Source organism: Bubalus bubalis, chromosome 12 (genome assembly GCF_019923935.1).
Source record: "Bubalus bubalis isolate 160015118507 breed Murrah chromosome 12, NDDB_SH_1, whole genome shotgun sequence".
Taxonomy (NCBI): Eukaryota; Metazoa; Chordata; class Mammalia; order Artiodactyla; family Bovidae; genus Bubalus; species Bubalus bubalis.
In genome coordinates, this window is record NC_059168.1 from 103,241,115 (window position 1) to 103,265,087 (window position 23,973).

The 23,973-nt window shown below is 61.0% G+C and overlaps 1 protein-coding gene across 1 annotated transcript; it reads right to left on the bottom strand.

Annotated features, from left to right (window-relative positions):
* Window positions 1-31: 31 nt before the first annotated feature.
* On the bottom strand, window positions 32-22,527 carry SNAPC4 (small nuclear RNA activating complex polypeptide 4). The gene is made up of 23 exons (XM_025262015.3): window positions 22,374-22,527; window positions 21,200-21,340; window positions 20,215-20,267; window positions 18,956-19,123; window positions 18,717-18,842; window positions 18,280-18,358; window positions 17,903-17,984; window positions 17,121-17,225; window positions 16,968-17,040; window positions 16,588-16,752; window positions 14,366-14,513; window positions 14,099-14,205; window positions 13,921-14,015; window positions 11,992-12,086; window positions 7,553-7,632; window positions 6,902-7,288; window positions 5,924-6,164; window positions 5,388-5,458; window positions 4,774-4,878; window positions 4,130-4,157; window positions 2,046-3,619; window positions 984-1,107; window positions 32-629 (listed from the first exon to the last, which is right to left on the bottom strand). The coding sequence occupies exons 2-22, from the start codon at window positions 21,327-21,329 to the stop codon at window positions 991-993; spliced, it is 4,029 nt and encodes a 1,342-aa protein (XP_025117800.3). The 5' UTR covers window positions 21,330-21,340; window positions 22,374-22,527; the 3' UTR covers window positions 32-629; window positions 984-990.
* Between the last annotated feature and the right edge of the window lie 1,446 nt (window positions 22,528-23,973).

The window sequence follows — 23,973 nt, forward strand, 5'->3', positions numbered from 1 at the left end:
CATGTGCAGAACTGGACGAGACCATAAGGAGTCCATGGATTGCTTTTAATTACAAACAGGACATTTCTTTATTCCTTCCAACATTCTGGGTGCCCTCGGGGACCAGCCAAGCCAGGACGACACGCTCACTGCTGGCGGAGCCCCCCATCCCGGGTGGGCTCGCCTGAGTCCAGCACGGGCCCCCCTGCCTGTCAGCTGCATCAGCTGGCCGGCCCCGAGCAGGCCTAGAATGTACGAGGACCCTCGTGACAGGGTGCTCCGACCCCAGCTGGGCCCCGCGGACGGCAAGGCAAAGGCACAGCGCTGCCTGGGGGGCCAGGTGGGGAGGAGCGAGGTGCGCTGCCTGCCTGCAGTCTGTGGAGGGGACACGTGGAGGACACACCCTGGAGCCTGAGCGGGCCCGGTGCAGGCGGCCCCTCTGCAGTGCCCCCCCACCCAGGGCCCCATGTGCCACCCTTGTCCGTCCACTCCAGGACCAAAGACCTCCCGCACATGTCCACGCTGCTCAGAGACTGCAGTTCTTGCTTCTGCGAACATCCTCCTGGGCTCGAGTCTCAGTTCTTGAAGACCCACAAGGCTGCGCCTACTTGGTCACGGGGGACCCTACACCTGCCCGAAGGGCTCACGTCCTGGGGGAGATAATGGACCCACACAAATGAACGTCAGGGGTCAGGAAAGGGCAGGCACGAGGACTGCTGGGCCTCAGGATGGGGATGCTGTCGGGGAGGGCGTCTGAGGAGCGGATCACCAAGCTGAGCCGGATGGAGGGAGGGACAGGCCTCGCAGATGGGAAGAGGACAGGGCCAGGCAGACGGCTGGCAGTGCCAAGACCCCAGGGCACAGGGGGGCCGGCCTCAGGGCAGCAGCAAAGGCGGGGGTGCAGAGCCAGGGAGGGGAGTGGGCGAGGGGAGGCCCCTGTGCCACGCCCGACCCCTCACGACAGCACCGCAGCCAAGGGGCGCTGGGGACGCCCGGGCACTCACCCTGCGGTCACCGCAGCCGCCGCCGCTTGCGGACGTGCCTCGAGCGCCGCGTCTGCAGCACGTCCAGGTTGTCAGGGCTGTCCGGGCAGGAGTGGGCAGAGCCCTGGCTGGGGTCCGGGGCTCCCTGAAGTCCAAGCAGAGGACGAAAGTGACCCTCCAGCCTGGAGGGACAGGCAGCGAGGAGCGGGCAGCTCCTTGAGTGTGTCCCCCCACTGGGGCTGGACGAGAGGCGCTATCTTCCTGGGGCCACGTGGGGCTGACTTTCTGCTGACCCCTCGTTCACTTGGGGACTCCGATCCCTGCTGAGAAGCCCCCCGAGAGCCAGCCTGCTATACCACGGTTCCCCCAGCTGAGCCAGGGGGCAGGGCCTGAGGGAAGCTGCCCATACTGCTGGGGACAGCGGCTCTCCTACTCTCAGTATCCGGGGGCCAGCAGAGCTTGCCCTTTGCTTCAGCCTGGAAGACCCTCCGGACTCCTAAGGCCGTGCCCCTGGGAAGGGAAGTGGGCTGGGCTGAGCTGCGGGGGGCATGGGGGGCCACAAATCCAGCAGCGAGCCTCACTGCTGTGGTCACCCCCACATGATGGGGACGGGCTGCTCCTGGGGGTTCTCTGGGAGGATCAATGCCTGCAAGGGACCCGAGGAGACTCCGTGTCCTGAGGGGACCAGGGACTCCCTGGGCGCACAGTGGCAGGGGACCCCTCCCTGTGTCTGTATCCGGGTTCTTGTCTGGAAACAAAAGCGGCCCAGCTTCTGCAGCTGAGAAGGCTGCAGACGTGGACGTGCCAGGATGGGCACGTGGACTGACCTCCCCAAAACACAGGTGGGGTGTGCGTGTGCAGCAGGGGGAACGGACACAGGCCACTGGCTGCTGGCACAGGCCACTGCCTGCTGGCACAGGCCGGGGCGGTGGGCCCCTCACCCTCCCATGCTGGCGGTGAGGTTCCCGTTGCCCGGAGTCTACAAGGGCGGCGTGGCATGGCCTCTTCCTCCTGAGATCAGCCTCCCGCCGCGACTTCCCCCTGCTCTGGGTGGGCGAGGGCTCCGTGCCCACTACAGCCTACCTGGGCGGGGTCCCCGGGCTGCCCGTCACTGTCAGTGAGCTCCGGCTCCTCTGGGTCAGAGTCGTCACTGTCCGTCTCGGGGTCAGGCCCAGCACTTGCTGACAGGGTGGTGGGGACGCCACGGGGGGATAGGGTGGCCAGGAGCGCGGGCAGGGTGAAGGCAGCCAGGAAGCGTGCCCGCAGAAGCAGATAGGCCGGGCTGTCGTGAAGCCACTCGCGCACCCGCCCCAGCGAGGCCTGCAGGGCACCGGCCGGCCCACCTGGTGCCAGGACCGTGGCCCCATGCTCCAAGTCCTTCTTGCGCAGCAGGAGGCCGGACAGCGCCCGCAGGCTGCACAGCGTGGGTGGCTGGTAGGCCAGCTGGCTCCCCAGGGCGGGCACGGGCACCCCTCGCTGCCCCTTCAGCCACTCCTGCGTGGCTACCTCGCTCTCCTGGGAGAGGAGGCTCAAGTCCAGGGGTCTGTTCTCCAGGCCCAGCCAGGGCAGCAGGGGCTCCTCCAGGTCCGGAGGATGGGGCTCCCTGGGCCCTGAGGCAGCCCCTGGGGCCCCGTGCAGGGGCTGCGGGCTGGAGCTGGGGGGCCCGGTTGCTGGGTGGTGGGCCAGGGGCGTGTCCTGGGAGGGAGTCCTGGGTGCAGACGTCTCCCCAGCCACCAGGGCCTCCTCATGGGAGGTGAGTTCTGCGAGGCCACAGGCCTCAGCCACCTCTGTGGGGCTCTTGCTCAAGGGCTCCATCCTGCAGGGAGGCTCTGGCTCCAAGTCTGTGCTGGCTGCTGGTGGCCCAGGGAGGCTCTGCTCAGGGAGCCCAGGGCCCCGGCTGGCTGGAGTCTCAGTGGGCGAGGGTGGCACAGTCACTGACAGCCGCGTGGGGCCGAGAGCCCCTGTCGGCGGTGGCAGGCTCACCACGGCCTGCAGGGGTACAGGGAGCAGCCCCTGTGCCGTGAGGACCCAGGTGACGGGCAGAGGGGTGCCAGCTGCTGCGGGCGTGCCCAGGGCTGGCGTCAGGCTGACAGGCTGGACGGGCAGCTGGACGGGGCTGGGGGCTGCGGGCAGAAGGGGGGGCGCCTCAGGCAGGCCCTGTTTCCGGGACGTGGCAGGGGCCTGAGACTGTCCAAGAGCACTCAGTGGGCAGCTCGCAGGAACCTGGCCAGGGGCTCTGGAGGTGGCCGGGCTGAGGGCAAAGGCGTGCAGAGTCGGGGCTCTCTCATTCTTGACTGGTGCCCAGGAGCCCGAAGCACTGGAACTGGTCACTGGAGGGCCTCCAGGCCCAGACAGCACAACTCTGGAGACGGAGGCGCCTGGGGGGGCCAGCGGCTGGAGGACCATGGGCGCGGAGACCAGCACCCGGGCCGAGAGGACGGCGGGGCCCTGCGTGGCCCTCCGGGCTCGGGCTTCCCGCAGCCGCTTCTCCCGAAGCAGCTCAGACACGGTCTTGGGCTTGGGCCGGGGTCTGCATGGAGCCGGGGCGGCTGCCTGCGGCGTGGACACTGCGCGGCAGGCCTGCGGCCCTCTGCCTCCCTCAGGGCAGGTGCTCTGCTTCGCAGCCCCTTGGGCTGGCACGCTCTGGGTGAGGCAGCCTGGGGAGGATGGAAGGCACGCTGAAGCACGTCTGGAGATGGGCCCTGTGTCCCAGGGAAGGGCCCGTGGGGCAGGGTCGGCTGCTGGGGCTGCGTCCGGGCTGAGGGCTGTCGATCTGCCTGCACACCCCAGACTGCCCCTCGCTCCCATGCTCTGCCCCATCCAGGGCGGGCCTGGCGGAAAGGCCAGCCCCTGATGACCTGTGCCTCCAACACCCTCACACGAGGACTGCCGGCACCGTCACCCTGCCCTCCGCGGTCACCTCCCAGGACCCGGGACCGCTGCCTGATCCTGCCGGCGTGGGGACAGGCAGGGAGAGGCTGTGCTCAACGCCCGGGCCCAGAGGGGGCCCCTGCTCCCGGCAGGCTGGGGAAGGCTGACTGCTCATGCCAGCCAGGCCACCCCGAGGTGGGATTCAGAGACCCCCGCCACAAGGCGCTGGAACGTAAAGCCTGGAACAGGTCTAGACATAAATCACCCAGACAAAGGGAGGGGCAGGCGGGCGGTACCTGGGGCACTGCGGGCACTCGAGGGTTCCTGGAAGAGAAAGCAGAGCGGTGTCAGCGCCTCAGGGCAACCCCCACGCCGCCCGAGGCCGCCTCTCGCCCCCACACGCAGGGCTGCCGGGCCCCTCGTCCCGCGAGGCCATGCCAAGGCGTCCTTGGGAGCGCACGCGTCGGTGGGGTCAAGGAGAGGCAGGGGTCCAGCTGCTTAGGCGGGAGGGCAGGGGCCCAGGCCTGGAAGGGGCACCACAGCGCTGCGCTTACTCCTCCAGCCAGCAACGCTCTGCTGTCGTTTCCTCCAGCAGCGACCAAGCTCAGGGACCTGGCCACTGCTACCCAGCTGCCACCCCAGGAGCTGGTGCCCAGGGCAGCAGGCGCCTAACGGCCCCCCACCCCCCTACCCAGGGGCAGTACGGTACCAGGGAGAGACAGGCCGTGGAGCCAGGCGAGCCTGAGTGCCTGTGGAGCCCTGCACCCCTGGACTTGCCAGGCCCACCCTGGAGACGGGAAGACTCTCCCGGCAACGGGCATGGGCTGCTCTCGGGCGTTGGCCCAGCCTCTGGGGACCTGGGAATGCCTCACTCCCCCACTGCACAGGAGTGAAGGGTGGCAGGCACCTGGGGACCCAGGCACTCACTCTCAGTCCTCACCTGCGGGGGTGGCGGGTTCCAGGCACCAGCCTGGAGCAGGGCGGGTGGCCAGGCCTTCCTCTCTCGAACCACCTCCACGCAGCCAGTCACGTCGATCTGGAACAGCTGAGGGGTGCATGGCACACAGCTGACACCGCATGATAGGAGGCCTCTCCCGCCGTCCCGAGGCTCCCCGCCCCCACGAGGCTGTCCATGGAGGGACTCAGGCCAGTGTTGATCACAGCGGCTCTTGCAGAGCAGACTGACACCCGGGGGCCTGGCCCGGGCTGCACAGTCCCGGAGGCCGAGGCCATGTGGCTCCCGTCCAGCCCGGACTTGGGTCCTCCAGGCTGCCTGCCGCCCAACCCCTGCCCTGGCCCAGCCCTGCGGGATGTCCAGGCCCTTTGTCCCCTCAGTCCCAGGCCCTCCCACACAGGGACGGTAGCACGGACACCCCAAGGCTGCCCCTCCCTCGTTGACTCAACTGCTGAGAGTCACGGGCCTCGGAAGGACCACTTTCAAGGATCCACAGCCTTAAAAAGCCTGGACTTGGAGACGTGAATCCACCACAGGCTTCAAAACTCCACCAAAAAGTAAAGGACAAGAGAAGAAAGCTGTGTTTGGGGGCTTCTCACCTGAATGAGGAGGGCGAACACTGGGGTGCTGGCCAGGTGGGCACCCTGGAGCTGTCTCCTGATACCATCAGCTGCGGGGACACGGACACGTGAACAGAGCCGCCTGGAGACAGCACGCCAACGGCCGCTGCAGTCAACCAGAAAGGGGCCGAGGTCCCTGCGGACAGGCTGGCGGCGGCCAGGGACGGGTGCTCGAGCCCGAGACTCCGCCCCCCGGAGCGTATGCCCCGCCCGTGGGCGCCTGTGCACTGGGAACGCCAGGGTGAACCTCGGGACCCTTCCAGAGCCGGCTGCCACGTGCTGAGCGAGACAGAGGGGGAGGCGGAAGCAACCCCTGCAGGTCGACACTGCGTGCACGGGCCCTGCCCCTCCACCCTCCCAGGCAGGCAGGTGCGCCTGCAGGTCCCCCCACCCTCTTCCTCTCCTCCCCCTCGCGGCCCCAGGGCAGGTGCCCGGCCCCCTGCCTCTCCTACCCCTCGCGGCCCCGGGGCAGGTGCCCGGCCCCCTGCCTCTGCCCCCGGCACCCTGGGCAGTACCTCGACGGGGCCGCATGGTGGGCCTCGGGCGAGCGCACAGCAGGTCGACATCTCCCACCCACGGGCTCACGGCCGTCAGAAGCTTGTGCTCCAGGATCCTCCTCTGCAGGGTGTGTCCCTGGCGCCGCTGCGCGGTCCTGGCCCACTGTGGCTGCACGCGGGGCCTGGCCTCGTCCCTGCTGCCGCCGCCAGGGCTAAACCCTGGGGCTGAGCCAGGCGGGTGAGGCTGCCTCAGCCTCTCCTGCTTGGGGAGAGAAAGGCCTCTGGCATGCGGGCTGGGCTCTGCTGTGGGGCTGCCATGTGACTGCCCGCACCGTCCTCTGCTCCTCTTCTCTACGCCGGGTGCCAGAGGGCGGGGGGGACACCCAGGCCAGGAGGGGCAGGGTGGGGCGACAGGCGGGGGTCGGGGTGGTCCTGGTGGCCCAGGGCGCTGCGGCTGGCACCAGCGGCTAGGCCTGTCCCAAGCACCCATGGCCCCGCCCCCAGGGGTGCCCTGAACAGCCGCCCCCCGCGAAGCTGGCTGCCATTGGGCACACACACAGCGCCCTGCACCCAGGCTGCTAGGAAAATGCCCTCTGCAGTGAGGTGGCCTCAGAGGAGGGCGCTGCGTCCCTAAGGCCATCCAACAACTCTGGCCTGGGGCACCGAGGGCCAATGAGTTGGAGGATTCCCTGGAAGGGCCTGGGGTGAGAACTCTGTGCTCTCACAGCTCGAGCCCGGACTCAACTCCTGGGAACCAGGATCCCCTAGGCTGTGCAGTGGGGCAAAAAAAAAAAGAGAAAGCGAGAAAGCTGGGGAGACGGAGGGGGCCGGCCTCCAGGGAGTCAGCAGCTGTCCAGGGCAGCTCTCAGGGAAGAGGCCAGGAGCGGGTGCAGTGATGTGAAATGGGGAGGCCTCTGCCCCACACCCAGGCCGCTGCCGTCACCGGGCGCAGCCCCAGTGAACCCAAGGCAGGGGCGTGCCGCCCCATGAACCCACCTTGCCCAGCAGCCCCTCGGAGCTCCAGCGGTGAGCGGTGGCTGGGCACAGGCACCCGACGGTCCTTGGGTCGGCGCTCCGGCTCCTGGAGGCCAGCTGCCCTGTGGGGGCCGGGGCTGTGGCCTGGGTTGTGTCAGGGCCCTCGGGAGGGCATGGGCAGCTCCCGGCGACTGCTCCCCGCAGCATCTCCGTGCTCTGCCGGGCGGGCACCCACAGGTCCATGTCTGGCACGGTGTACTGAGCTGGCGGCGGCTCCGGGCCGCCCGCCGGGGCCTCCTCCGGGACATCCTTCGGGGCCTCCTCGGGCTCCGAGTCCTCCCAGCTGCTGTCGCTGCTGCTTCCAGTGCTGGGGCTCCAGCGCGCCCTGCGGCGGGCCCGCTGCCGCTGCTGTGGAGGAAGGGCTTCAGTGAGGGGGAGCTGGGGGCAGGCCTTCAGCAGGGGCGCCTGCAGGGAGCCAGGGGCGGGGCTGGACCCCCCCGCCCCCAAGAGGCCAGGTCTCTCTCTGTGCTCGGGTGCCTGGAGGCAGAGACACCAAGGCCGGACCAGATGTCCCTCCTTCCTGCCCCACCAGCTGCTGTCCCCTCGTCCTGCCTGGGGTGACGCTACCCGTCCCGGGGGGGAGTTGGGGGGCGACTTTTAGTAAAGCCTCACCCTGACCATGATCTTCCATTTGCTCAGGCACTGGGAGCCTGACCGATGGGGTAGTTCAGAGGCTATTTTTGCCCAGTGACCTACGAGAGCAAAACAACACGATGTTACTTCCTACAGACGGGCTTCGACAACACTGGTCCGAAGCCTCCACTCTGCAGCGTACTGGCAGCTCCTCCGCGGGCTGCACCGGGCTCTCCAGCCCACGCAGGTGATGACAAGCTGGCATCTGACTCCCCGAGGGGAGGTTCTAGCAAATGCACAACCATAACTCAAGAGCTACCCCAGTTTCCGTGGACCGGCCCTGGAATAGCTGTGTGCCCAGGCTTCTAAGGCAGATGTTTCATGTTATCTGGCCTTTTCTTCCACACCATGTGGGTGGGATGGCAAGCCGGGGTGGCCGGCCTGCGTGTGACAGGCCCCTCAAACCTGGCCATGTGACAGCTCAGGGTCTACTCTAAGGAGATGTTACAAACATAAGCAAGACAGAGCTACTGAACCCTTAGCCCGTTCCACCCCTCTAACGGAAAATGAGCAACAGAAGTCAACTGTCAGAAGACCGGGGGAACCTGTGCGCTGGTGCTCAAGAAAGCACGTGTGATTGTGAACGAGAAGATGAGGATGCAGGACGGGTAGAGACGAGGAGAAACACTGGTAACAGCGTATCGGCATGTGGCAAAGTGAGACACGGCTGCTCAGTGACGCGGAAAGACAGCTTAAAGGAGCCGGCCTCCAGGAGAGCCGCCTGCGCGCGGAGGACCGGACAGGCGCGGGCAGCAGCCGCCTCCAGGGATGGGGGCACTGTGCTGCTCTCCTTCTCCTGCGTCTCCACTCCCAAGCTTCCTGTAATAAACCTGTGTGGCCCAGCGGTTGGGACTCTGTGAGCTCAGTGCTGAGGTTCAGTCCCTGGCTGGGGAGCTGAGATTCCACGAGCCACGTGGCACAGCGAAACAGATGCAGACAAACATGGAGCAGGAGAGCCCGTGGCCGGGGAGGCAGCCTTCACCCGCAAACCAGGGCCTCAGAGCTGCGAGAAACCCGGGCAGCAAGCGTGCCCGGGACTCACCGAGGGCGCCAAGAGCCCAGAGTGGGAAGACCGCGAGCCTGCCTGCGCCTGCCGACACCCCACAATTAGCACCACTCAGAGAAGACCAGCAGGGCGGGCGTGCGCGGGAGCCGAGGGCTGCGGGAGACAGAGGCTCCATTCTGCACACAGTCTGACATGAGACCTGAGACAGTGGTTTGCAAGGCGCCTGGGGCAGACACGCAGCTGGCTGTGGAGAGCCTCTCGGAAGCAGGAGGCAGCAGGACGCCCCTGGCATGGAGACGCTGGCAGCAGCCGTTGCCGGGGGCTGAGTCTGCCGTGGTAACACCAGGGCGGGTGGGTGCCCTTCTGGAACTCTCTGTCTAGCCTCCCAGCTCCAGAAGCATGGCCCTGTACACCAGCGGCTGGCAGAAGTCCCGCACCCACCCACCCGCACCCCAGGTGTGCTGGCAGCCCCGCGGGAACTCGGCCCTGCCCTGCAGCAGACCCAGAGCCACTGCACCAGGCGCAGCCTTGCAGCCCAGTGAGCCAGGGTCCAGCCCTGCCCGCCAGCACCACCCCAGCAGTCAACCCTGCCAGACGCCCCACGTGGGGGCACCCCCAGAGCACAGCACTCTGGTGACCAGAGAAGACTGTGCTGCTGGGCCCCGAGGACAGCTCCTACACAAGGTCGCTTCGCCAAGACTGGGAGACCTAACTGATCTAATGCTTAGGGATAAGCAAGGAGGACTGGGCAAAATGAAGCTGCCAGTAACATGACGCAGCAGGGGGCGTTACCATCCCGCCTACATCGACGGACAGACCATCTGGACAAAAAATCAATAAGGAAACACTGCCTTAAACGACACGCTAGACCAGATGGAATGAAAAGATACACACAGGCACTGCCCAGGTGGTCCAGAGGTTAAGAATCTGCCTTCCAATGCAGGGAACATGGATTCAATCCTCGGTCTGGGAAGACCCCATGTGCCACGGAGCCACTGAACCTGCGTGCCACAACTGCGGAGCCTGTGCTCCAGAGCCTGGGAGCTGTAACTTCTGAGGCCACGCACCGCAGCCACTGAGGCCCGTGCCCCACGGCAAGAGAAGCCACCCCAGCGAGAGGCCTGCGCACGGCGACCTGGGACGCCCCGCTCGCCGCAGCTAGAGGAGCCCAAGCGGCAGTGGGGACCCCGCTCGCCACAGCTAGAGGAGAGCCCACGTGGCAGCAGGGACCCCGCTCGTCGCAGCTAGAGGAGAGCCCACGCGGCAGCGGGGACCCCGCTCGCTGCAGCTAGAGGAGAGCCCATGCGGCAGCAGGGACCCCGCTCGCTGCAGCTAGAGGAGAGCCCACGTGGCAGCGGGGACCCAGCACGGCCAAAGCAGATACAAAAAGTGACTTTAGAGATTAAAAAAAGTCAATGAAACTAAGTGCTGCTTCTTTGAAAAGATAAACGAAATTGATAAATCTTTAGCCAGACTCATCAAGAAAAAGAGAAGGCCCAAATCAGTAAAGTCAGAAATGGAAAGAAGTTACCACCACAGAAATGTGATGGCTCGTGTAAGACCATCATGGGCTTCCTGGGTGGCTCAGCAGTAAAGAACCCGCCTGCAACACAGGAGAGGTGGGATCAATCCCTGGGTCAAGAAGATCCCCTGAAGGAAGTGGCAACCTACTCCAGTATTCTTGCCTGCAGAATCCCATGGACGGAGCGGCCTAATGGGCTGCAGTCCATGGGGTCGCAAAGAGTTGGACACAACTGAGCGACTAAATAGCAAGGTAAGATCATTACAAAACACTGTATTTCCGAAAAACTAGACAATCCAGGTGAAATGGATAAACGCCTAGAAAAGTACTCACGTAAGACTGAGTAGAAACACAAGCTGGAATCAAGATTGCCGGGAGAAATATTAATAACCTCAGATATGCAGATAACACCACCCTTATGGCAGAAAGTGAAGAGGAACTAAAAAGCCTATTGATGAAGGTGAAAGAGGAGAGTGAAAAGCTGGCTTAAAACTCAACATTCAGAAAACGAAGATCATGGCATCCGGTCCCATCACTTCATGGGAAATAGATGGGGAAACAGTGGAAACAGTGTCAGACTTTATTTTTTTGGGCTCCAAAATCACTGCAGATGGTGACTGCAGCCATGAAATTAAAAGACGCTTACTCCTTGGAAGGAAAGTTATGACCACCCTAGATAGCATATTGAAAAGCAGAGACATTACTTTGCCAACAAAAGTTCGTCTAGTCAAGGCTATGGTTTTTCCAGCGGTCATGTATGGATGTGAGAGTTGGACTGTGAAGAAGGCTGAGAGCTGAAGAATTGATGCCTTTGAGCTGTGGTGTTGGAGAAGACTCTTCAGAGTCCCTTGGACTGCAAGGAGATCCAACCAGTCCATTCTGAAGGCGATCAGCCCTGGGGTTTCTTTGGAAGGAATGATGCTAAAGCTGAAACTCCAGTACTTTGGCCACCTCCTGCGAAGAACTGACTCATTGGAAAAGACTCTGATGCTGGGAGGGATTGGGGACAGGAGGAGAAGGGGACGACAGATGATGAGATGGCTGGATGGCATCACTGACTCGAAGGACGTTGAGTCTGAGTGAACTCCGGGAGTTGGTGATGGACAGGGAGGCCTGGTGTGCTGCGATTCATGGGGTCGCAAAGAGTCGAACACGACTGAGTGACTGAACTGAACTGAACTGAAGACTGAGTCAGGAAGAAATAAAATCTATGAACAGACTGATTACCAGGAAGAAAACTGAATCAATAATAATAATAATAAAACTCTATAAACAAACAACAGTCCAGGACCAGATGACTGCGTAAGTGACTTTTCCAAAACATTTGAAGAGGAGTTAATATACCAATGTCCACAACAACATTATTTACAACAATACATGGAAGCAACTTAAGTGTCCACTGGTAGATGAACGGACAAAAAAAAATAAGTAACATATATTCCACATATACACAATGAAATATTCCTCAGTCATGAAAGAAAAAAAAAAATCTTCCCATTTGCAACAACATGGATGGATCTAGAGCGTGTGATGCCCAGTGAAGTAAGTCAGACAGAGAAAGTATGACCTCCGTTACACGTGGAATATGAAAAACAAAACACACCAAACAAGCAGAAAGTGGACGCACAGAGAAGCAGCGGGCAGCTGCCACAGGGGAGGCGCGGGCAGGGGACAGCACAAGAGGCGGGGACTAAGAGGCACAGACCTCCGGTTACAGAATTATATCAGCCCCGGCATGTGACACACCACGTAGGGAACACAGGCAGTAAGTTATGGTGACTGTGTGCGGGACGGGCAGTCACCAGACATAGGGTCACTTCATGACACGGGCAAACGTTACCACCACCACGTGAGAGTAAACGGTACAGAAACATGGGAGTCCGGGCTTACCGACACCATATTTTTCTATCAATTCAATTAACTTCTTCACTTCTTTGGAATTCCATCGTCCCTTTTTCAAGCTGAAATGTAACCTTCTGAGATATCTGAAGGCGACATAAAAACAAAGGGACTTTTAGAAGCTAAGACGCGCTCCTGCCGCTGTCCTGGCGCCTGCAGTCATTTCTAAGCCATGACACCCAGAGCACAGGCACCAGAAGGAAAACACAGGCACACTGGACTTGCACGAAGTTACAAACTTTTGTGTTTCAAAGGTCATTTTCGGGAAAGTGAAAAGACAACCCAGAGATTAGAAGAGAGGGTCCGCAGATCATGTGTCTGCTGAGACTTGTTCCTGGAATATACCAAGCACCATCATAACTCAAGTTTAAAAATGGGCAAAGGACAGAAATCGCTATTTCTCCAGAGAAGACACAGAAATGGCCAAATAACACACGAGAAAGGCGCTCAACATCAGCACCCTTTGGGAAATGCAGACCAGAATCACAGTGAGATCCCGCTTCACACCACTAGGGCGGCTTGAATCAAAAATGAAGTGTGAGCCGGCGAGGACGCGGAGACCCTCCTACTCTGCTGGTGGGGACGCACTGAAGGTGGTGTGGCCACTCTGGAAGGTGGTCAGTCCTCGGAAGGTTAGACCGAATCCCCACACGACCCCGTGATTTCACGCGTAGGCGCAGCTGAGAAGAGCGAGCACACACCCACGCGGGCATGCGGCCTCCGAGGCTCAGTCCTGGCACAGCACGCGCGAGAACCCCGCTCAGTGTCCGCGCGGCGTCAGCATCGCGCCTGTTTATCTGCTCATCTGCTGATGGACACGGGGCTCGTTTCCACCTTTTGGTTGCTGTGCCCATCGCTGCTATGAACAGGAGTGGACAAATGTCTGAGTCCCTGATTTCCATTTTTTGGGTACAGGGTGGAATAGCTAGACAACATGGTGTGCTAAGTCGCTTCAGTCGTGCCTGACTCTGCGTGACCCCATGGACTGCAGCCCGTCGGGCTCCTCTGTCCGTGGGATTCTCCAGGCAAGAATACTGGAGTGGGTTGCCAATTCCTTCTCCAAGATAATACAGTAATTCTCCGTTTATCTTTTTAGGAATCCCTGAACTCTTTTCCACAGCGGCTGCCCCGTTTCAATCCCACCAAGAGTGTACAAGGGTTCTGATTTCTCCGCATCCCCTCCGACACTTATTTCCCATTTTTATAAAGCACGAGCCATCCTGAAGTGCGTGAAGCGGCACCCTGCTGTAGCGCTGACTTGCGTTTCTGTAACGACTACCCCGGCGCTCTTCACGTGCTCAATGGCCATTTATGCGTCTGTTTTGGAGAAACGTGCGTTCAAGTCCATTGTGCATTGTTTTCCCCCAAGTATTTATTTATTTGGCTGCGCTGGGTCTCAGTTACGGCCTGTAGGATCAAGTTCCCTGGCCAGGGAAGGGACCCAGGCCCTCTGCATTGGGAGCATAGAGTCTTAGTCACTGGACCACCAGGGAAGTCCCTTTGGTCCATTCTTGAATTTTTTTTTCTGTAGGGAATAGTGTTTCTTTTGTGGGGTGATCAAAATGTTCTAGAATTGTGATGATAGCTACACAGCTCAAGAAACACGCCCAAACCTACAGAGCTCTCTCCTTCAAATAATGGTTTCTATGTGAATTATGAATAATACTGTTTAAAAAAAATCTCAGGGAAACTGCCACCAGGGGATCGCAAAGGATGTCCAGTGGAGCCCGTGCACACGTCTGGCTTCAAAAAGAAGCTACCCTGCTTCCTGAGCGGGTCCATCCGCGTCCTCCATGCCCCCAAGGCCACACCCTCTTCCCACGCCAGCAGGCCACCCTGGGCCAGTCTCCCTGCCCACCTGGTGGCCCACCCAGAAGCAACCCCAGCAAGCCTTCCTTTGCCCAGAGCTGTCCCACTCACCGATCTCGGCACTGGGCATCGCTCCTACCTGGCACCTCTTCCCGGATTTTAAACCAATCCTGCTCCCCATACTTGGCAACTGCTTGAAGCAACTTCTGCAGGGAGACAGGAGCAGAGCCGGTCACAACCTGCCCAGCCCAGTCCAGCCCGAACTCCAGGCCCCAGGCCCCAGACACACCGCGTCCTCCTCTGGGGCCCAGAGCCCCTTCCTCAGGCTGGGGTCCAGGCTCTTGGTCCAGCGGTAGATGAGCTGCATGGAGTCCCGCCCCTCCATGTAGTAGACAACTGTGGACAGAGGGGGCTGGTTGGTGCTGCGCTTTCTGGGTTCCCCAGAGAGGAGCCACGCTGACCACAGAGAACTGACCGCAGGTGGCCTGGACGTCACAGCACCGCCCCCGCCCCCCCAAGTGGGACCAGGGCCCCGCCCGGCAGGCGTGGGACTCACTCCTCCGGTAGGGGATGTGGCTGCCGACACGCATGGCCTGCACGAGCCGTGTGAGCATGCGGTCCTCCTCCTCCGTCCACTCCCTGCGCTTCAGGGCCGGGTTGTGCTGCTGGTACCTCTGCAGGCACTGGAAGGCGCTGCGGCGCGTCTGCGGGGCCAGAGCAGGCAGGGGCTGACCGGGCCGCCCCGGGGGACGGCGGAGGGCACCCCGACAGAAGGCCCAGGGCCACTGAAGAGGGCCCTCGACATCAGCTCATCGAAGTGTGCCCACAAACGTCGCCTCCCTGACGTGACACCAAAATCACCGCAAGCACAAATTCCCAAGGGAGGCCTCTGCTTGGCCAGGACCGCGGCGAAGTGTCCTGCACTACAGGCTGGGCTGTGGCCCTGAGGCCCCCCTCTCTGAAGCCCCCCTCAGGGGTGGCTGAGAGATGCACGTGTCGGGGTGGGTGCTGGAGAGTCCCTGGGGTGGCGCCTGTGTCCAGGGACGCCCTCTCAGGGAGAGCTCCGAGGTAAAGGCCCCCCAGCTTCCAGCTGAGCACACAGCCCCCCGGGGCCCACTGTAAACATTTTTGTGCATGTCCGCCCCTTCACTCATCTGTGGAAAAGCGGTTTTCCACGAGCCCCCTGCGGTGACGTGAAGTATCTTCTCTCCCAGAGAAAGCTCTCTGGTTACAGAGCACAGGGGTTGGCAATGTCTTTTGAGACATCAAAAGTACGATCTGTAAAATGAAGAATTCCTAAGCTGGACTTCCCTGAAGTTAAAAAGACAATGGCAAGACAATCAGAAGACAAGTCACAGACTGGGAGAAAATAACTGCAAAAGACACATCTGATACAGACGGTTACGTGAATTACACAGAGAACACCTACAACTCAACATCAGAACGTGAACAGCTTGACCAAAAATCGGGCCAAGACCTTAGGAGACACCTCGCCAAAGGCGACATACGGAAGGCAAATAGGAAGCCCGTGTGCCCTAGAGCCCGTCTCTGCAAGAGAAGCTGCTGCAACGAGAAGCCCGCGCACTGCACCTCGAGAAAGCCCACACGCAGCGATGGAGACCCAACACAGCCAAAATCAGAGGAATAATAAAAGAGACACACTGAGGAAGTAGAGACAAAGGGAAGAGCTCCCTGGTGGTCCAGTCATAGGACTCAGGGCATAAAATGACTTTTTGAAGCATCATTTACCAAGTAAGTAAAAGTGTGCGTACTAAGTTGCACAGCATCTAAATGCAATTGCAAGACAGAGACACAAGACAAAAGGGCTTGCTTCGCACTGTTAGGCCAGGTTCCAGCCTAGTCGCATGAACTCAACTATTTCAGAGCAGAATTCACAGATGTAACAAACTCTACTTAACAGGCTTTCACAGATTCCTAGATTCAGGACAAAGGACACACTTTCGTTTTTAAATGGCTTTGCTAAGTTTAGCTGAGTTTGCTGTAATCATGCACTTGGTCACAAAAATGAGGAATTAAAAAGAGGAGATTTTAGGGACTTCCTTTGGGGTCTGGTGGTTAAGATTCCACATTTCCACCGCAGAGGGCGCAGGTCTGACCCCCGGCTGGGGAGCTAAGATCCTGCATGCTACGTGAAGTGGCCAAAAAAATAAAACGACAATAAATTTTGAAACTGTCACAAAATTCAACCTGAAAAATAAAAGGCTTTCTAAGAAACCTCACTGTTTAAAAATCATACAACATATTTCTACATAACTTAAGATCCAAAGCAGCAACGAAAACCATAGTCACTCCAAAACCGATAAAAAAGAGACATTTTGTACCACGCTGTTCTTGGAAAACTGTGCCTCAAACACCATCTTCATTAAAGACAGAGGTGAGTGAGAACTCAGTCCCTGCCTTAGGAGACGAGAAAGAACAAAACCCAAAGGAACCAGGTAAAGAGTCTTCCCAGACCACCAGAGCATGGTCCAGAGCAGGAGGTGAGACTTGGGAAGGGGACGGAGCAGGCAGAACACTGAGGCTGCTTGGGAGGGCATCCACGGGAGGCGGTATGGTCCGAGCAACCTCTGACCTCCTCCAGCTGCCCTCCCGAGTGGCCCGAGCCGACCCTCCAGCTGCCCTCCCGAGTGGCCCGAGCCGACCCTCCAGCTGCCTTCCCGAGTGGCCTGAGCAGACCCTCCAGCTGCCCTCCTGAGTGGCCTGAGCAGACCCTCTGGCGGCTGCAAGGGCGGGCCCTGGACGCAGCATGACCCTCACCCCCAGCTCCTCGGCGATACTCTGCCAGTCCAGGTGGCCGTGCTTGGCTGCGACGGCCTTCAGCTGGGCCACCTCCTGTTCGCTCCACTCCTGCTTGTTGATGCTCGGGTGCTCGTAGTTCTGCCAGAACTTGCGGATCTCCTCCGTGCTGCGGCCTCCCTCGAACTGTAGACAGACAAACAGACCTGTCCGTGTGGGAGTGGGCCGCGGGGAGCGGGGTCTCTGTCCAGGCTGCTGGGAAGTGCTGGTGGGGAGGCCCCCAAAGCGATCCATGCTGCTGGACCTGCGTGTGACCAAAGGGAGTCCCAGCAGGCCTAGTGGCCACGCAGGTCGTGGCCTCAATGACTGGTGCTGACCCCGCCCTGGCCGCTGGGACTCACGTTGACGTTGGAGATCTTGTCCCAGTCGTGGCTGTCCAGCCTGTCGCCCAGCAAGGCCTCCTCCGGGAGCTGACTGCAGAGAGGGCGGGGGCACGGGGTCACGCCAGCCCTCAGCTCCCCGCAGACCACGCCCGCCCCGGCAGGACCGCTCACTTGATGTCCTGCACCTCCTTCTCCGCCTCCCTGGCCTGCTTCTCCAGGATCTGCTTCTCCAGCTCGCTTGTGGCCCTGCTCTGCTTCTGCTGCAAGTACTCCAGCCTGAAAAGCAGGGAAAGGCGCCTGTGGGACTGACGGCGACGCTGTGCCTGCGGCCAGCCAGCCTGGTGTTTCCACGGATCTGGGCAGGCACCCGCGGGGCTGCCAGCACGCCATGTGGCACGGCCGTGGGGAGCACAGGCTCCAAAGGCTGACCCTCCCCACCAAACACCCGGAGAGAAAGACGCAGCCCTGCATGCAGCTGTCGTGACGGGCACGTGGGCAGTGCACATGGCGGTGCTCACACAGGAGACACGACTGGCACCCAGCACGTCGTCCCATCTCCGGACGCGCTGACCCTCAGAGACAACCACCTCCAGGACAAGCTGAGCAGGACCCAAGGCGTAACCCCACTGCCCCAAAACAAGCCCGGACCCACGCGAGCCGGGAAGCGGCCTTGGGGACCGCTGGCCTGACCCCAGGTGCTGCGGCGTGGTCGGGAGACCCCACCCCATCAGCACATGTGGGACGCCCGTCTTGCCAATAACCCTCTTTCTAAGCGCAGCCCAACCCAGGCTGACCACTCACGGAGGACGGGCTGGCCCTCACACACCCCACCCAAGGTAGAGGCCAGGAGCTGTGCTGCTCCTGCTGCAGCGGAGGGACGCGGGCAGGGCCTCTGGCCATGGAGCCGCCAGCCCTCCCGGCCTCGCCCCAGGGCAGGGAGCCTCTGCACTCACTTGAGCAACTTGGGCTGGAGCAGCCGCTGCAGGCGGTCGCTCACCACCGACTTCCTGAGCAGGACCTTTTCCCAGGTCTTCCCTGCAGAGAGATGAGGACGCGGACGGGATAACTCAGGGTCACACCCTGTCAGTGACAACCCCCCAGCCCACCCTGTCCAGCCCGTGGCAAGGAAGTGACCGTGCAGGAGGCCACTCGGGACTCGCCCCCAGCACACACCCCGAAGCAGGGACGAGGTGGGAGAGCACAGAGCGAGCCCGGGGAGGCCCGGTCTGTCCCTCACGAACCAACCCCGTGACCCCACTCAGTGGGGAAGGGCAGGCCCTCAGGTGGCCAGGCCAGCAGTCGGGGCAGACTCCTGGGGCGGGGCTCGTACATTTGGTCACCAGGAGCTCCGTGAAAGCCTTGATGCCCTGGGCAGCCTTCTCCCGCGTGTCCTCGTTGGCAGGAGGCCCCTGGCGGAGAATGGCGGGCGGATCACTCTGTGGGCGTAGCCAAGCGTGCTCTCCGCAGGGACTCAGGACCCTGGCCCCCAGCGTGCGTGGACGCCCGGCCCTAGAGCACGGCCCGGGGAGCGGCTCCGGACACCACCTGCAGCAGGGCCAGGGGGCTGCCCCCGCGGGGAGGACTCGGTGCCGCCTGTCCATGGGCTGAGGCCACCTGCTCCCTCCCAGGGACGCAGGCCTGCCGCTCCCTCCTGGGGCTGGCAGGGTTTCAGTTCAGCGAGGCCAGGGAACACGCTCCTGAGAATTTGAGGAAGTCCCGATGCCCACGGCAGGGCGTGGGGACGCGAGCAGCGAGCGGGCCACTCACCACTCCCGTGACCCTGTCCCTGAAGTAGGGCTTCATGAAGTGTCCGAGGTACAGGTTCGGGGGCGGGTTCCTGCTGTCCTTCACCTTGGGGCCCTTGACGCCCACAAGGTCGCCCATGACTTCCTCCTGCAGCAGACACAGAGGGCCGCCGGTGGGTCGGCCAGCAGCGGCTCCCCTGGAGGACGGGACCCAGGGCCCGAGGCCGGGCAGCAGCGCCTCCCAGGCCAGGCCCGCCTGACCTGCTGCTCCCGGTTCTGGGCCAGCAGCAGGCTGACCTCTGCCAGCTTCTCCCGGACCACCTCCTGGTAGACCATGTTCAGCTGCAGGCAGGTCTCTGGGTCTTCAGGGAGCGCCTTCTCCTTGGGGTCGTCCTCGTCGTTGCTGGCTTCACCCCACCTCTCTTCCTCCTGGAGACAAGCGGGGAACCGCAGGTGAGGGAGACGTGCGCACCCGTAGGGCCCCAGGTGAGCGGCGGTCTGGCCGCTGGGCCGGTGACACGCCGCCCTGACCGTGGACCACACAGCGCCCGGACACGTCTCTAGTTTACAACAGTCCAATTTAGACGGCAGGTGGGAGGGAGGTTGAAGAGAGGGGAACATGTGTATGGCTGATACGTATGGCTGATACACGCTGATGTGTGATGGGAACCAACGCGATATTGTAAAACAATTACCCTTCAATTAAAAATGAATCAATTCAAACAAAGAAAAAAAATGATTAAAAAAAAAAAGCCAATTCATATGCCATCTCTAAGAATACACCTCAGGTGAGAGACTGAGAAAATGAGCAATTTTCACCGTTGACAGTAAAAACTCCCGAGAAACTCGGACTCGCTGTACAACAGGTTTGCTGGCAGACGCAGGGAGTGGGAATGTGGGCCCCGTGGCGCCGGCAAGACTGAAACCAAGCTGAGCCAAACAGCCACCTCAAGGTGGTGCGTCTGAAGGCTACGGAACTACAGTAAGTCTGTATCAGGGCACCACCCAGCTACTACAAACAGGAAGCAAATCCATGTCCATCGACTTAGTGGAAAAACAAAAAGCAATTATAAAAATTTCCCAAACTAACAGAAAATCACAAGATACACAGACGGCAGGCACGGGGCGGCAGGCCCGAGCGCTCCCTCTGCTCCCAGCTGCTGCTCCCGGCTCCAGCGCGCGCGCACCGACCGGGGCTGCCACTGCCCCCGACGCACGGAGCAGCGACTACGGGGCAGGACCAGGCAGCATGCTCAGCCTCCCCCGAGTCATGTCCGGCTGAGGTCGGTGCAGCCGGCAGGAGCTAAGAGAGGGAGAGAGGCGTGAACGCCCAGCTGTGCTGACAGTATCTCTAGGGACGTGTGTACTTCTGATGACACCCCTTCTCTCTTGACTGACATCTGTGGTGCTTTAATAACGCAGAAGAGCCAAGATGAGTTCCAAGCACCCCCCTCCCCAGACCCACTGGAAGGGTGGTGTGTCCACTTCAGCAAGCACGGCCACCTCAGGCCGCAGGTTACCGAGAGCAGTGGGCCAGCAGCCTCCGAGTCCAAGTCCTCGTCGGGCAGCGAATCTGCAGGAATACAAGCACACGGTGTCGGTGCCCAGCCCTGGGCACAGCAGCTGGTGATGCGCCCCACAGGTGCTGAGACCGACCGGCCAGTGCAGCCACAGACCGGGGGGCGGCGGGGGGGCGCTGAAGCGAGGAGGTCCACAGAGGACAAAAGGCCTGGGGTGGGACGCACGCGGCGTGGACCTCCCTTACCCCTCGCCTATGCCCGGGGGGCTGAGCACAGCCCTCTGTGTGCAGTGGGCACTGGGCTGAGGGCAGGATCAGCCAGAAAGACAAGATGTCAGCCTAACGTGGGGCTTCCCCAGGCATGGAGCAAACAGGAACTGTAGGGACAACCAGAGCAGACTTCACGTGAGATAGCTCTGTCCTTGGGGAACTGGAGCTGGTCAGAGGGGGAGAGGGGTCACGCACAGAGGCCCAGGATCAGGTGAGAGAAGGCCCGTGTAGCTGGGAACCGTGAGAGGCTCAGCCTTAGGGCCGCACCTGAGCCTGAGGGATGGGAGGCTGGGACCTGGATGGCTCGGTCTCTGCAGGCAGGCCTCAGGCCAGAGCTGCCGGGAAGGGCACTCGGGGCCCAGGGGAGCACATGGGTGGGCAGAAGGGGAGCCCTGGCAGCGGGGGCCTCTGACAGAGGGCAGCTGCCCGAGCACCAGGAAGAGATCCAAGGGGTCTCAGCGGTGGTTGACTGTTCAAGCTGGGGGGCTGAGGCCAGCAGCCTTCCGACCCCTGAGAAGGAGAGCAGGGGCCCCCTCCCAGGACAGCCTGTGGCCCCAAGGAGCAGGGTGCTCATGCACGCCCGTGGGGCCAGGGGCTGATGAGGGAGCGTGGTGATGCTGGCCAGCGGACTAAAGACCCAGCGGCATGACGCACTGTGGCTGACCGTGGTCCAAGGGCAGACACGGCCGCTTTGACCAAGGAGCGTGGGCGCTGACCTGCATCTGAATCCGAGTTGAGACTGGACTCTGAGACGTCCATGCTGACGCTCGAGCAGCAGGGGTCCAAGATCCTCTCCAGCTGCTCGATCTCCCTGGAGATCCTCTCTCTCTCCGCATCCACATCCATGACACCCCCGCCTGCAACACATCCTGAGATGTCAGAAACCCAGAGCACGCGGGAACCCCACCTGCCCCTCAGACGCTCGGCCCTGCGGGGGACGGCAAAAGCCTGACCAAAGCAGGCACTGGGCTCCAAGAAGCCCAGGCGTGACGACGGTATCTCTGGGGAGCCTTGGGCCTACCTGGCACCCCCAGGGCCCTGTGAGCTCCTGCTCTTTGCTTTGTCAGCCACGCTGAGGCTGCAACCAGCACCGGGGCAGGGGTTGGGGGGAGGGTAGTGATGGATAGCAACACCGCCCAGCTGCCTGGTCGGTCTTCCCACAAAACCACAAGTGAGTTAGTTACCCCATGCATCAAAAGGAAAGCGTGGTGGCAAAGTCACTAGAGGACAAGGACGAGGCCCATAAGCCCGAGGAGCATCCGCTCGCCCCCCAGCACAGAGCTGGACACAGAGGGCATCGGGCACCAAATAAAATACACACCCACCGGGTGGCAGGGTCCACAGCCTTGGGAGGAAGCCCCCTCCGGGAGGGCAGGGCCTGCTGAAGCCCCAGCATAGCACCCGGCTTTCGGGACTGAGCCTGAACAAGCCTCTGACAAAGGAACAGGGACCTCTTTTTCTTTGGAAACAACAGTCTGGGACGTCTAATATACAAGTGGGAGAATAAACCGGCGGCAGCGGAAACGCCAGGGAAACACAGGCACTGACTCAGGGCCCAAAACACACAGGAGAAGCCCCTTCCCACCCATGGCCGCCCCGCAACCTCCCCCCGGTGCAGGCGATCAGGGGCCTCCAGAGCGGCAAACAGGGCCGCCGCCGCCACCCGGAGCGCCCCCAGCTCGCGGGCAGCGGGAACGAGGCTTCCAGGACGGGCGGCGCAGTCCGGCCGCCCGGCCCGCGCGCCCCCGACGGGGCCCGGGCGGTGACAAGGCCCTACGCGTACCCCGCTCCCCAGCCGGCCGGCATCCCGCCTCTCGCCGGTCCTCCCCCGCCGCCCCCGGGCTCTCCCGGGTCGCTCCTCCTCCCGGCCCTCCCCTGCCCGCTCCTCACCTGCACTGGGACCCGGCCCCTCAGCCTCCACGCACACGCTTCCGGAAACCACGCGATTACGTCGCCACGGGCCGGAAGTCCCGCCTCCAAGGCCGCGGCGGAAACGCAAGGCACGTCGGGACCGGGCTCTCGGGACGGGCCGGTGGTGCCCCCGCGCGGCCAGCATTGGAACTGACCACGTCCGCCGGCACTCGGCTGGGGTCCCGGGTGCCTCGGTCACGCTCCCGGGGGTGGGACCTCTTGCAGCCGCCCCCGAGCTTGTCTGTGCTGTTTCTACGTGAGTTGTCTCCAGGGTTTTGCTAGAGGAACCGAGGAGAAAACCCGCCGAGTGCTCAGGACTGTCCTGGCCATGGCCATGTCAGTTCAGTTCAGTTCAGTCTCTCGGTCATGTTCGACTCTGCGACCCCATGAATCGCAGCACGCCACGCCTCCCTGTCCATCACCAACTCCCGAGTTTACCCAAACTCATGTCCATCGAGTCGGTGATGCCATCCAGCCATCTCATCCTCTGTCGTCCCCTTCTCCTCCTGACCCCAATCCCTCCCAGCATCAGGGTGTTTTCCAGTGAGTCAACTCTTCGCATGAGGTGGCCAAAGTATTGGAGTTTGAGCTTCAGCATCAGTCCTTCCAAAGAACACCCAGGACTAATCTCCTTTAGGATGGATTGGTTGGATCTCCTTGCAGTCCAAGGGACTCTCAAGAGTCTTCTCCAAAACCACAGTTCAAAAGCATCAATTCTTCGGACTCAGCTTTCTTCACAGTCCAACTCTCACATCCATATATGACCACTGGAAAAAACCATAGCCTTGACTAGAGGGACCTTTTTGGCAAAGTAATGTCTCTGCTTTTTAATATGCTGTCTAGGTTGGTCATAACTTGCCTTCCAAGGAATAAGCATCTTTTAATTTCCTGGCTGCAGTCACCATCTGCAGTGATTTTGGAGCCCCCCAAAATTAGTCTGACAGTTTCCACTGTTTCCCCATCTATTTGCCATGAAGTGATGGGACCAGATGCCATGATCTTAGTTTGCTGAATGTTGAGCTTTAAGCCCACTTTTTCAGTCTCCTCTTTCACGTTCATGAAGAGGCTTTTTAGTTTCTCTTCCCTTTCTGCCATAAGGGTGGTGTCATCTGCATATCTGAGGTTATTGATATTTCTCCCTGCAATCTTGATTCCAGCTTGTGCTTCTTCCAGCCAAGCATTTCCATGATGTACTCTGCATATAAGTTAAATAAGCAGGGTGACAATATACAGCCTTGATGTACTCCTTTCCCTATTTGGAAGCAGTCTGTTGTTTCATGCCCAGTTCTAACTGTTGCTTCCTGACCTGCATACAGGTTTCTCAAGAGGCAGGTCAGGTGGTCTGATATTCCCATCTCTTTCCGAATTTTCCACAGTTTATTGTGATCCACACAGTCAAAGGCTTTGGCATAGTCAATAAAGCAAAAATAGATGTTTTTCTGGAACTCTCTTGCTTTTTCCATGATCCAGCGGATGTTGGCAATTTGGTCTCTGGTTCTTCTGCCTTTTCTAAAACCAGCTTGAACTTCTGAAGTTCACGGTTCATGTATTGCTGAAGCCTGGCTTGGAGAATTTTGAG

What these genes read in the sequence shown, in the direction of transcription:
- SNAPC4 (XM_025262015.3), bottom strand. Translation starts at nt 21,329, where the DNA reads ATGGATGTGGATGCGGAGAGAGAGAGGATCTCCAGGGAGATCGAGCAG. An exon ending in CCGAGGGGCTGCTGGGCAAG is followed by an intron (nt 6,165 to 6,901) that starts GTGGGTTCATGG and finishes CTCCCCAAGCAG; the next exon opens with GAGAGGCTGAGGCAGCCTCA. An exon ending in GAGTGCCCGCAGTGCCCCAG is followed by an intron (nt 3,620 to 4,129) that starts GTACCGCCCGCC and finishes CATCCTCCCCAG; the next exon opens with GCTGCCTCACCCAGAGCGTG.